Genomic DNA, 13,491 nt, shown 5'->3' with positions numbered 1-13,491 from the left:
CTGAAAAAGAGGTTCAGGGAATCAGATCATTGTTCTGAGAGTAACTCACATCTATACAGATGTTTTTCACACCAGATCTGCGAGGATAGTAATGGGAATTGTATTGTCCACACTTTACAAATGAGGAAATCAAGCTTCCCAGACATGATGATGCTGATGCTGACTTGTCCCCCATGATAGCACAGTTAGTCACTTTTGGAATCAGGATTTGAACTCAGGTTTCCATATTGTAAGTCTAGTTCTATTGGGATTCCTTCCCCCATCTGGATAAGATATTATACTTTTTATACAGGTGAGAGTTTATTTTACTTTCTTTTTCAAATTAAACCTTTATACTTTCAAAACATATATATGTATAATTTTTAACATTTACCCTTGCAAAACCTTGTTCTAAATTTTTTTCCTTCCCTTCCCTCCCCCAGATGGCAAGAAATCCAATATATGTTAAACATGTGCAGTTCTTCTATACATATTTCCACAAATATCATGCTGCACAAGAAAAATCAGATTAAGAAGGAAAAAATGAGAAAGCAAATAAAATTCAAACAAACGACAACATGATTTTACATTCTTGCAAGGATGGGTGCCTAGCTGAAACTCCAAAGGCAACATTTTATTTCCTATAAAATAATGGGTTGTTCTAAAGTCACAGCCCATATAATCTCAATCCTAGTTCTCTAGTGTGTTTTCAAATCTGTACCATTGGTCAGAAGGATCCCTGTGGATCACTTAGCATCTCCCCACCTCTCCCCACTGCTGAAAGGACTCAAAGCACCCGCCTTTATGGAGGGTTTAACAATAGCCTTGTGCTCATTCATGAAGATCATGTCATCATATTTATCAGGAAGAGCTAAATGGTTTTGCTTCCCCGTGATCATGTGCTTTCTTCAGCCCACTCATCAACATGACACATACAGTTTTCTTTAAGACAGTCTACATCGTACGCAGTAACAGCAACATAGTGGGATGATCAGATTTGATAGACTTAGCTCTTCTCGGCAATACAAGGAGCTAAGACAGTTCCAAAAGATTCATGATGGAAAATGCCATCTGCATGCAAAGAAAGAACTATGGACTCTGAATACAGATCAAAGCATACAATTTTCACCTTTTTTCTTACTTGTGGTTTTCCCCTTTTGTTCTGATTCTTCTTTCACAACATGACTTGCGTGAAAATATGTTTTAATACCATTGTACATGTATAAACTTCTGTCAGATTGCTCGCTATCTTGTGGAGGGGGGAAGAAAAGAAATTGAAACTCAAAATCTTATAAAAGTGAAAGTTGAAAACAATCTTCATATGTAATTGAAAATAATAAAATACTATTGAGTGTGTGTGGGGGGGGGGGAGGGGAGACAGGTCTTTGAGAGACAGTATAGTATAATAAAAAAGAAGCCTGAAAATGGAGTCAAAGGACTGTGTTCAAATTTTGATTCTACTACTTTTACCTGATTGACCTTGTCGAGTTAATTAATCCCATCTGTAAAATGAGGAGGTCAGACAAGCTCATCTCTAAAGTCCTTTCCAGTTTTCTCTGTAGGATACTATGATCTTTATTTAGAAGAATCTCCAAGAAAAGCTTTTTCTTTTGTTTCTCAGGCATGAGAAACTGAGCTTTCCCATGTCTGATTCTAACCAGCCCTAAAAATAGAGCCTTCAGTGTCCTCCAAGAGCAGCCTGAGCTCCTGGGAATGTGTGTTTTGGATCAAGCTTTGCTGTTGGAGCTGGGAAGCTCACTTCACCACTCCATGGCCAAGGAGACTCAACTTCTCAGTTGGAATCAGTAGCTTTGGGAATGATTAGGCTAACAGAGCAACAAAACTGAACTCCATGGAAACACTATTCCACTGGGTTGGAGAAAACAACCAAATGGTATTTGATTTCTTAAAACCCAAGTTCTCCTTCCTTTGCAGATGTAGAGTAAAGGTTGGTCCCAGTGATTTCCCTGGAGCATATGTCAAATTAGGAGAGGGCAGCTGCTCCCCAGACTTGGCAGAAATGGACCCTGAAAGAGAGCTCAGAGCTCCACCATGACAGCCCATCCTCCTCCTATCCCTCCACTCTCCCCTCAAACTTTGCCCAGAGCTCCACCATACTGGTTGTACTGTTCCACAGGCATTTGCACAAGGCACCCAGCAACCTAGGAGGGGAAGCTCTCCAAGTCCTGAGACCCGCCATTGATAGACAACATTGATGTTGCAGGAGTTTTAAGTCCTTTACTCACTTATTTTCACGTACTCTCTTCCCAGTCCTATGAAGTCAAGAGGGGCCAAATATCCTGATTCATTTATAAATCAGACAGCTGAAGGGCTAAGAGAGCAATTAGGAATAAAAACCTTGTCTTTGAGTCCAACTCCTTGACTATTATGAAGGTACAGTGAGGATGAAAGGTAGTGAAGGGCTGCCTTGTAAAAGTGGGGTTTGACTTAATTAGACTTTTTGGGTCCAAAGGATGGAAGGAGCAGGAGCAATGAATTAAAACTGACTTTATGGGCCAATTTAGACTTGATCTCCAGAAAAACATCCTAACAATTTTAAACATCCTAAAGTGGAATCACCTCAAGAGTGATGGGTTCTCCCTCTGTGGAGATTTTCAAGCAGAGGCCAGTCAGTTATTGATATGTCAACCAATAGGTTGGGGCAGCTAGGTGGTGCAGTGGATAGAGCCCCGCAGGAAAACCTGAGTTCAAATTTGACCTCAGATACCTGCTGTGCGACTAAACAAGTTAGTTAATCTCTGTCTGACTCAGTTTCCTCATTTTAAAATGAACTAGAGAAGGAAATGGCAAAATGGTAATAATAACAGCATTTATCTCATAGGGATGTTGTGAGGATCAAATTAAATAACAATTGTATAGTGCTTGTGTCTGGTATATAATAAGTGCTTTACAAATATTAATTTTTATTGTTTTATGTCATAATGGGAATTTGTTTTGGTAGAATAAGTAGGAGAAAATAATCTGGAACCAGATTGTAAATGGCTTTAAATGCCGAGTGGTGAATTCTAGGATTCCAAGTATGGAAGGCAGCACCCCCATCTTTTCCAATAAATGCCTCAAAAGCATCTCTACCAAGTAGATATCCAGCCTATGCTGGATGAGGAATGTGAAAATGAAAGGGAGTTGAAGCCTGTGGTGATGGAGGAAAGGGAACAAGGATGAGATGGTGAAAAGGGTGAAGGAGACTAAGACTCCCAGCCATGGGGATGATCAAAAGGCCAGGTCAGGAGCAATTGCTCCTGATAGAGCCTGGACTTTTGAAAAGTCCCTGTGCTGGGGCTGGGGCTGGATTTGGGCATGGACATTTCTCTTTGACTTTTCACTTGTCATTCACAAGAATGACCCAAATCAGTAGTAATGACAAAAAAATTAGGGAAGACAATAGGCCAAAAGACGGTCCTTCTGCAAGCCACACGTCCTCTCAATGTGATCAATAAAAGGGCACGAGTAAGATCCAGAACTCAGCCACATTTCCTCTCCCAAGCAGTTTCCCCAGTCTATTGCACTAGTAGGTTTTTTGGACATTGTAAATGCAGACTTGGAGCGACCCGTGGCCATCTTTTGGCCAAGATGCCAAAGAGCAAAATTAGTCACTAGGAGCTTTAGCTTCCTTTCAACATTTTTTTTTGCTGAGGCAATTGAGGTGAAATGACTTGCCCAGGGTCACACAGCCAGGAAGTGTTAAGTGTCTGAGGTCAGATTTGAACTCAGGTTCTCCTGACTTCAAGGCTGGTACTCTATCCATTGTACCACCCAGCTGCCCTCTCTTTCAATGTCTTTAATGAAATTTATCATTAAGGCAATTCTTTTGACTTCCTGCATATTGGATTTTTCTACTCCATATTTTTGGATTAACATACCCCAAATTGACAGCATCTCTACACCCTTCTGTCCTCCCTTTGTAATTATGGCTCTGATCTTCAAGCTGATTCTGCTCATTTCTGGAAGTGATGTTGTTCCTCCCACAGGTGACCTCCATGGTCTTAAGTGCGGTACTGAGAACAACAAATGATGTACTTTTTCCTCCAATGGAGATCAAAATTCCATAATGGGATCCATGGGATGGACTCTGCCTTTTTTTTAAAAAAACAATATGGGCTACTCTCTGTTGCAAAATTCCCATTTCTATGGTTTCTATGTCTAAAGTACCCCCAAACTTAATGGAGACACTTCATGGTTTTCTAGGTGTTGTATAACATCGCTTTCATTCATGCGAAGAAAGAAGAATGGAAGAAAGCGGAGGAGCATTTGGCATTGGCCATGAGCATGAAGACAGAAGCTAGACACTCTAAAATTGACAAAGCTATGGAAGCTGTCTGGGTAAGGGTCCCTCTCGGCAAGACTGTGAATGGGCTTTTCAATGAATCTTCTTTCCTACCCTGGGAAAGGTGAAGACCAAATAATTTTGAAGGTGGTGACTTGAGTTCTTGGACCAAGGAATTTGTCTAACCAGAATGATTTCACAAAAAAAGTATTGAGTTTTAAAATGAAAATGAATCCTTCATTTAAGAGGAAGGAACAAGTCCTGTGATTTTATTGGCATAGACAGCTTCCTAGAGAGGAAACGCTTATCTATCAATGTAGGTTAGTACTCACACACTTGGGGAACTGCCCAGAGAAATTAAGTGATTTGCTCTGGTTCACATAGCCAGTTTGTGTTAGAGATAAGACTTAAACTTTGATTTTCTTGATTATGAGATCAACTATCTCACAAGTCACTAAAGAGTGAGGGGAGGGGGGGAATCCATAGCACTTCACTGTTCTCTCCAGATTTTCAGAAGAAAATCTTGAGTTTTGGAAAAGTAAATCCACCTCTGAATGTTGGGGTAAGTTCTTTCTGGCTGCCTCTACAACCGTTAAAAAAAATTGTGGTTGAGAATAGAGAGATCAAATCTGGATGAGAAGATGAATAGGGTGAAGGAAGGTCTTAGAGCTTAAAGTAAGGCTATTTAGCCTGTTTTGAATAGGTATAATTAGAATATTTAGGTATTAGGGTGGGGGGAGATGGTAGAAATAACCCAGATTTGGGTTTAAAGATGGCATAAAAATTTTAATTTCATTTATAAGGAATTGCCCTTAATAATTGCTCGTAGGGTAGTTTAGGATTATTAAGGAATGAAATCAATAAAAGTGTTGGGATCAGGTTAAAAGGTCTCTAAGACTTGGGGAGAGAGTTTAGTGTTATGTCTGGGTTCTGCCTCTGAATGAGAATGAGGAGAGCCTGGGGCCTTTCTGCATCCCTGAATCCCCCTGCAAAGAGAAGCTCAGCCACCTGATCATGTCAACAACACATATGATTTCTGTCCCATAGAAACAGAAGCTGTTTGATCCAGTGGTGATTCCTGTGGGAAAACTGTTCAGACCTAATGAGAAGCAGGTGGCTCAGCTGGCCAAGAAGGATTACTTGGGAAAAGCTACGGTAAGTCAGGGCAAGGACTCTGCTATAGGTCTTCTGTAGCCTGAATCACACAACAAGGTAGAACAGGCTCTGGAGGAAGCAGACATTTTCCTTGTGGTCATTGTCCTGGAGAAGGGACTAAGGGATGGGATGGGAAGTGAGGACTCATAGGATCACAGAATCAGAATTTCAGAGCTAGGATGGATCCCAGGACCTGCCCGCTGGGTTCCTTTTAGTTATACCTCCCAATCTGAGTTTGGGAGAAAATCAAATAAAGGACATTGAAAAGCCCAAGGAGGGCAACCAGAATGTGGACAGGTCTTAAGTCCATGCTACATAAGGACCAGCTCAAGGGAATCATAAGAGCTCTTCAGTTACTACACCATGTGAGAGAGGGGATAGACTTATGCTGTTCAATCCTAGGGCGTAATACTAGAAGTAACACGTACAAATTCTAAAGGAGCACATTTAGAGAGGAGAAAGTGAGGAAGGCTTTCCAAACATCCAGTGAACCCCCTGAGATAAACTCTTGGGAGAATATGGACAAGAGTCACAAAGGATGGACAGGTATGGGTGAATTGCTGGCTCTGTTATTAAATAGAACTCCCAATTCTTGTAATCATGGATTAAGTTGAGTAATTGAGTTAAAAAAAAAAAAAACTTTTTAATGATAATTAGAATTATCCAAAAGCGGAATGGGCTATCTCATTAGGCAGTAGTTTCCCTATCATTCTGTATGTCTTCAAGCACAAGCTGGATGATTATTTATTGTATATATTGTAGTAGGGTTTGTTTTAGTGTATTGTTGGACTAGAAGGGACTGTGATCCCGCCAAGCCTGTTATTCTCTAAAATTATGTAAAAATTAGTTACCCGTGGCTATTTGATTAGCTAAAAGGAAGACCAACTACGGCTGTGGCTGAAGAATGATAATGAATAGTTTTCTGAAATTCCTTTAACAAATACCTTGATGCTTTCATCTTCCCAACCTTCGGGTTACAATATTCACTTAATTGGTAGTAATCACAATTGAACACTAGAAACCAGCCCTTTCAGCTTTTTAAATCCCTTGAAATTTAGCTATGGTGAGCCTTTGGCCAGAACACTTGCATTATATAACTGGGCAGACCCAAGAATTTCTGACTTTGGCAGATTTGACTAAAATATTGATTGCTCTGATTTAGCTCTGAGTCCCCATCCCTGCCTGTGCAGCTTTTCCATGATACCATGAAAAAAGGTAGTCTTGGTCCCAAGGGGAATTTGTTTTAACTACTGAAATATATATCTGTGTGGCCAGTGACCCAAATCCTTGTTGTGAGAGCTGAATATCCAAGGGAGCTATATTTGAAGATTAATCCAGAGTAGCGAAAAAGAAGGAAAAACAATGTGAAGTCGGGGAGAGTAGAATCTTTATATATCCCTCTTCTCTGTTTCAGGTTGTAGCATCTGTGGTGGATCAAGACAGTTTCTCAGGATTTGCCCCTCTGCAACCCCAGGTGAGGTTCCCCTAAACTTTGTTCATTTGTATGGAGTTGTCCAAAATGGATATTTCTTGATTCAAAGCTCCAACAAGATGACATCTTGATGTTTTTGGTTACTCTCTGATCTTCATAATTTTTAAATGTCACTTGGCAAAGGGATTATAGCATCTAAATTCTTAATATGAAATCTTTCTGAAGCTGGATTTACTACTTAAGAGAAACTTAGCTTTGCTTTTCTTTGCCATCTATTTCTTGCCTCCCCTAAAAGCCCTTTCTTATTATCTATTCTCTCTAGAAAATTACCTGTTGAATAAAAAAGACTTTTCCTAGAAATCTCTTTTTCCTGATTTCTTCCCTGTCAGAGAATGATTAAGGGAATCTATTGGACACTTTGGATGAATAAAGTTCTCGGATATTTGGTCTCACTCATCTACAAAGCACAGAAGACACTGTGCAGATAATTTTTTTTTTGTTGTTTTTAAATTAAAATTTTTCCTTGAACAAAAATTTACCCTCTTTCCCTCCTACTCTTCCTACCACACCACAGAACACAAAAAAAATTAAATCTTTATAACAAATTTTTGCGTTGACCCTAATTTTTTTTAAAGTCTCAATCTCTATCCTGAGTCTATCACCTCTCTGCCAGGAGGTGGATAATTGTATGTTCCATTGATGACATGGTTGATCATTGTGTTAATCAGAGTTCTTAAGTTTTTCAAGGTTTTTTTTTTTTTTTTAACAATGTTGTTTTTAAATTGTTCTTCTGGTTGTTGTGTAGTTGATTTAACAAGCACACATCCAGGACTCCAAAGAAGAATAATTTCTATTCTCACTCAGGTAAAATAGAAGAGTTGGTTATGAACTGAACAACCTGAGTTTGGAATGTATACCACTGTTGTGTAGGGAAGAGACTTTGAATGGGAAATGAGACAAGTTAAGTGAATGTCAGGAGTAGGAAGACCCTCATTCTAAACTGGCATCTGAATCCATAGAATATTACTCTAGAGGCCAGAGTATTACTAACATGGAAAGTAGCCAAATACGTGGTGACTGAGAGAAGGGGAAAGAGAAGCAACAAGAGGCTTTTTTAATGTTTCTTTTTACAACTTATAAATGAAGTTTAAAAAAAAAAAAGAAATGCCCCATGGCATAGTTGAGAAAGTGTTTGACTTGGAATCATTTTCAAATCTTGACATTTGATAGCCACATCATGGCTATCATCCCTTAATTTCTTTGTCTTCAATTTCTTCATGTGTAAAAGAGGATGAATAAGAGCTGTGATAGCTACCTCTCAAGTTTGCTGTCAGGTTCAAAAATACAACTTAAAACAATATGCAAACTTTAGATCAAGCAAATCAACAAGTGCTTAATTAAAAACTAAATTTTTTTAAGTTGAAAGAGCTACAACTATTATTTTATAAAGCCAAATAAGAATAAAGGAGAAACTCTTAAGAGTAATGCCTCAGAGAAACATACCTAGCACAGACAAAGGAGTCATTAGGCAGTGGGAAAAATGTACCTGAAGCAGGGAGTTTCATGCTGTTGAATCAGGAATTGTCATATTTACCCTGGAGAAGAAAAGACTTGGATAGTGAGGGAGGAATTGGGCTTTTTCAGTTTGGTCCCAGAAGGTAGAACCCATAGCAATGGGTGAAAATTGCAAATAAGACAATTAGGCTCATTCATGACCATAAGAATGATCCCAAAGTGGAATGAGTTTAGAAGGTTGGTGGGTTCTCCCTTAGATGTGCCCAAGCACTACTTATGAGTATGTTCCTTTCATGGAGATTCTTTTCATGTGTTGTTGGACTACATAAAAGCCAAGTCTCTTCCAAATCTCAAATTCTGTGATTCTGTGACTGTTCTTTCCAAGAATTATTTTGAATACTTGGGAATGGTGTAAGCTGATGTCTTTAGAAGAAAATTCCTGGGACTTACCCCAAAAAAGGAACAAAGGTTAACTAACAAAATAACATTTCTAGGGAATCATGCAGGTTTTGACAAATGACTTAGCTAGAAGTTGAACTTGGCTTCAAATTGGTTTCAGCTTGGGTTAAACCTTTACTAAGAAAAGTTCGTGGGAGGTAATGCTTTCCAGTGTACATTGAGATTGCTGTTCTCTTCCCTAGGGAATTTCCTGATAGTCAGAAATACATTCTGTGGATTCCTGAGACTGGAAAAAAACTTGCATTATCATTAATAGTTTGCTCTCTCTTTTTCTTTCCCTCTCTCCCTTCCCTCTCTCTTTTTTAGTCTAACTCACAGAGTTGTTAAGAGGGAAGCAATTTGTAAATTTAGATGAATGAATTTTTATTAATTTAAATAATTTTGTTTCTTATTGTTTTTCCTTTCCTTTATTTATTATTATTCCTTTCTCTTCAACTCTCAATAGACAAATGAACCTCCCCCAAGACCCAAAACACCAGAAATCTTCAAGTAAGTACTATCAATAATACTTAAACCTAGAGAATAAATCAGTTCAAAGTCTCAAAGTAGACTTTATACTGTACTGTTGGAGAGCAAAAATGATTAATTTAAGAGCAATATTAAAATTAACTGGAATTTTGTTGGAGTTCAGACAAAACAGTTATGGAAATTCTTACACTTGGAATGGAAAGAAAGGAGACCTCAACTGGAGTCTAAGCATGCTCTAAATTTCAATATCTTAGGGGTAAAGCCCCAGCTACTCTACCCTAGGTATGACTGATCCTAGATTCAACACAACTGTGGGAAAACTGGACAACATTGTGGAGAAGGGAGGTTTGTATCTAGCACTAGCATCCAGTGGAAAGGATATTGGATGAAGATGTTGTCAAAACATAGCTGAACATTGAGCAAAAAACAATTGTCATCAACCACAAACCTACTGGGTGAACGTTCTTAGTACATATGAGAAGAGACGAGTACCTATGAGAAGATCTCCTTGCAACCCTCTTTTACCCCAGGAAAGTTTTCCCCAGCAAAGACAGGGTATCTGTCTATGGCAGGCCAGTGTCCCTAGTTCTCTCCTCTCCTACAGGGCCTTTTATCCCGAAGTCCAAGGTCCCTCCACTGTCTTCTCTCAATTGCTTGCCCCAAGGACCAGAGGTTTTAGTTGTGTTTCTGGTCTCTCTTCAGGGCCCTGGAAGGAGAGGCACACCGGGTGCTGTTTGAGTTTACACCCGAGACGTCAGAGGAGCTCCAAGTCTTGCCGGGAAACATTGTCTTTGTGCTGAAGAAAGGGAATGATAACTGGGCCACGGTTATGTTCAATGGGAAGGTACACAGTGTGACAGGGAGCTGGTTGTGTTGTTTGCATGGGCTCCTGTTGTCTGCCGCTCCACCTTGATCCTGGACAACCCAAAGGGCAATTTCCTGGATTTCCTTCTATTTTGTGGTGTATGGCTGTGTCGGCTCTGATCTCTCTTCTCTCTTTCATGTTTGCATTGTTATATTGCAGAAGGGACTTGTCCCCTGTAACTACCTGGAACCTGTTGAACTCCGGATCAGTTCTCAACTTCAAAACCAGGTAAAAGCATATTTGGGCTCAAAAGACTTAACTCTTGTCCCTCTTCCATCCAAAAATAGCTGCATGGGAAGGGGAGAGGAGATAGGATTCACATTGGACCTAATAGACACAATAAATACAAAACTGGGGGCATTGGTGGAATTTGTTACCGACTTTGTCGCTAATCTTACTGATTCACACTCGTAGTATAAATGTCAAATAGTGCTTTGGTGCCCACATGAATTCTCACCAAAATGTGGCTTTGCATTACTAGTCTTAGAGATTTATAACATGGCCTTTCCTAGACTTCCCTGTGATTGTGATGGGTTTTTTTTTTCAGGACTTCAAGAATGTGTGATGAATTAGATGTTCTTTGTGAATTATTGGACTAGAAAATTCATTATCTGATAGATGACTTGTAGAGGAACACCTTCAAATCTGCTCAATATAGTCTTGTTGCCAGCTCTATGCTGGAAATCTTTCTAGTTTTGTTGGATCTACCAGAGATGGCATTGTATTGATATGATCCCAGATCTTCTACATGCCGGGAGGTATCATCAGAGTAGGATTTTGGTGAAGGGAATATTGTGATTCTTACTTGGAAAAAATGAGTAGCCTATTTCCTTTCTCATTTGTCCTCTCTCTATTTAAGTCTTCCACAAAGCTGTCAAATTTATATTCCTAAATACATGTTGATCAAGAAACTCCAGTACATACCTTTAGGAATGAAATCAAAACTTGTCTGGTAATTAAAACTCTTCACAATAAGGCTCTTGCTTACCTGTCTGTGGTTATTGTGCATGGCTCACCTTTATACATTCTATATTTCAGCCAAACTGGTCTATTTGCTCCCCATTCCCTAGCTCCAACACATACATCAGCTCTCTGCCTTTGAAGTGGCTGTCTTCCATTCCTGAAAAGCTCCTCTTCTTCACCTCCATTTCTGAGAACCTCCAGTTTCCTTTAAGGCTGAAGCATAAGTGCTTCTTCCTACATAAGCTCCTTTCTTAACCCCTGTCCCATTAGTTACAGATGTACTATCTCCTGAAGTAATTGTAATTACTTCAATCCTCTTCAAAAATGAAGGACAGGCAAAAATAAGAACCAAACCAATTCCCTACAGTTATCTGTATCTGCATTGTTTCCATCCAATAGAAAGCAAGATTTTTAAGGAAAAGGACTATTCCCTTTTTGTCTGTTTCTCCAGGACCAGGGACAGTGCTTGTCACATATAGGTGGTTAATACATGTTTGTTGTCTGAAAGATACTAGAATAAAAAGAGAGACCAGAGGGAGAGGAAGGGCGAGAGGGAGAGATGGGGAGAGAGGGAGGGAAAGACAAAGAGAGACAGAGGGAGGGAAAGAGAGACACAAAAAGAGAAAAAGATAGTGAGTAAAGGGAGGATATAGAGAGAGAAATTTGACTCACCGTATTATATTGGAAGCCCCAATGAAAAAAGTGTTATTTTCCCCATTCTCTGAGACAAGCCTGCTCTCCCATTCTTCCCTGACTTCCCCTCTAGCTTTACTTGATCTCTCAGTGATTCTTCAAGCCCGTCTGACATAGAGTGCATTCTGATTTTTTAAGAGCATGCAATAAATTTGTTTTTTCTCAATTCAATTCAATAAGCACTTACTATATTGAAGGCATTTCTCAGATGCTAGGGATAGAAAGACAAAACAAAAGACCACTTGAGTCTTTCAATACTCTGCCATCCCCCTCAGAATCAGTTGGTCTCTGAATACTAGATTATGTGAAAATACTTTGACCGATTGTGCACCCTCTGAGAATGTGTGGAAATGTCTCCTTTTGCAAAGGATCGGAGCTCTGCTCCTGAGCTTGTGGGTATAGCCCCCATGGTACAGGGGTGGAATAAGTTGCACATCAAATGTCTCTGGCTGTAGTTGAAGGACGGGGAGCAATAGGGGTGCATTTGGTGGAGTTTCTAGTACTTGTTTCAGCCTCATTTACATTTTCCCCAGTTCAAACCTGCTCATCTCCATTCCAAATTTTTGTCCTCCTATCATTATTTCAACTATTCACTGAAATCACTTCTAGTTGGTCTCATCACTTAGAATTTTATTACAGAACTGACTGTCACTCACTTTCATGTCCAGGAGGAAACGTCTCCAAATTCTGACATCCCAGCACCACCCAATTCCAGAGCTCCTGTAAAGCCTCACCCAGCCTCAGGTTAGTGACTTTCTTAGAAAATTCCTTTCTGGGGCAGCTGGGTGGTGCAGTGGATAGAACACCAGTCCTGAAGTGAGGACCTGAGTGCAAATCTAGTCTCAGATACTTAACACTTCCTAGCTGTGTGACCCTGGGTCACTTAACCCCATTTGCCTGAGGGGAAAAAAAGAAGATTCCTTTCTATCCAAGAACTGAAGTCACCTGCAGCCAATAATTACACATCCTCTCTGCACGACTTTGAGTCAGCCCATGCATCCAATGTACTTTCTTATCTGGGAGGTGATCCCAGGTGATGTTTATAATATTCTATGAATATCCAGAACCAGCATCTTCATTTCTTGGACAATGTAGTTCCCCACAAGCCCCAAATCACTTGATGGAGGCCGTCATTCCTATCGCCCTACCACGCTTGACAAAGAATTCCAGCAAATACTTGGTTAATTTCCAGATCCTGAGTGTTAGGAAGTTACAACCCGGCATAATAGAGAACATTGGTTTTGGAGTTGGGAAAATCTGGCATCAAAATGTGATCTTGGGCAGGTTACCTCTGAGCTTTTATAAAAAATAAGATGATTGGACTAGTCATTTAGTCAAGTACAGACTAAAAAATGACTAGTGAAATCAATCTCAAATAGCAGGCTTTGGTTTTATATAATTCCACGAATTCCAAAGCCACTCTGATGTTAAATATCAGTTACTGGTTAAGTTTTTTGAGAGCAGAGGCTGGATCTATTTGAATATTGAGTGTGAAATTCTTGCATTTTAGGGATGTCAAAGGGCTTACTGCTTTCTGTGGGAAACTTGAGGAGCAAACAGAGTTTTTGAACTCTGAAGGGCTGCAAGAGTCCCTTAATGCTCATCAATATGATTCTATGTTCCTGGACAGAAGAATAGATTTGTATTACTTTGAAAAACTTTTCTAACAAAATAAAG

The 13,491-nt window shown here is 39.6% G+C and overlaps 1 protein-coding gene across 1 annotated transcript in view; it reads left to right on the top strand.

Annotated features, from left to right (window-relative positions):
* Nucleotides 1–13,491, top strand: part of NCF2 (neutrophil cytosolic factor 2) — a 43,177-nt gene that overhangs the window by 17,207 nt on the left and 12,479 nt on the right. Inside the window, exons 4-10 of the mRNA XM_012547726.3 lie at nucleotides 4,186–4,320; nucleotides 5,312–5,419; nucleotides 6,834–6,893; nucleotides 9,271–9,314; nucleotides 9,996–10,137; nucleotides 10,318–10,386; nucleotides 12,483–12,558. Of these exons, the coding sequence (XP_012403180.1) occupies nucleotides 4,186–4,320; nucleotides 5,312–5,419; nucleotides 6,834–6,893; nucleotides 9,271–9,314; nucleotides 9,996–10,137; nucleotides 10,318–10,386; nucleotides 12,483–12,558 (634 nt within the window). The remainder of the gene's footprint in view (nucleotides 1–4,185; nucleotides 4,321–5,311; nucleotides 5,420–6,833; nucleotides 6,894–9,270; nucleotides 9,315–9,995; nucleotides 10,138–10,317; nucleotides 10,387–12,482; nucleotides 12,559–13,491) is intronic.

The sequence above is a fragment of the Sarcophilus harrisii genome, chromosome 4, assembly GCF_902635505.1.
Source record: "Sarcophilus harrisii chromosome 4, mSarHar1.11, whole genome shotgun sequence".
NCBI classification, from domain to species: domain Eukaryota; kingdom Metazoa; phylum Chordata; class Mammalia; order Dasyuromorphia; family Dasyuridae; genus Sarcophilus; species Sarcophilus harrisii.
Note: the sequence above shows the minus strand (reverse complement) of the source record. Positions and strands in the feature narration are given on the sequence as shown.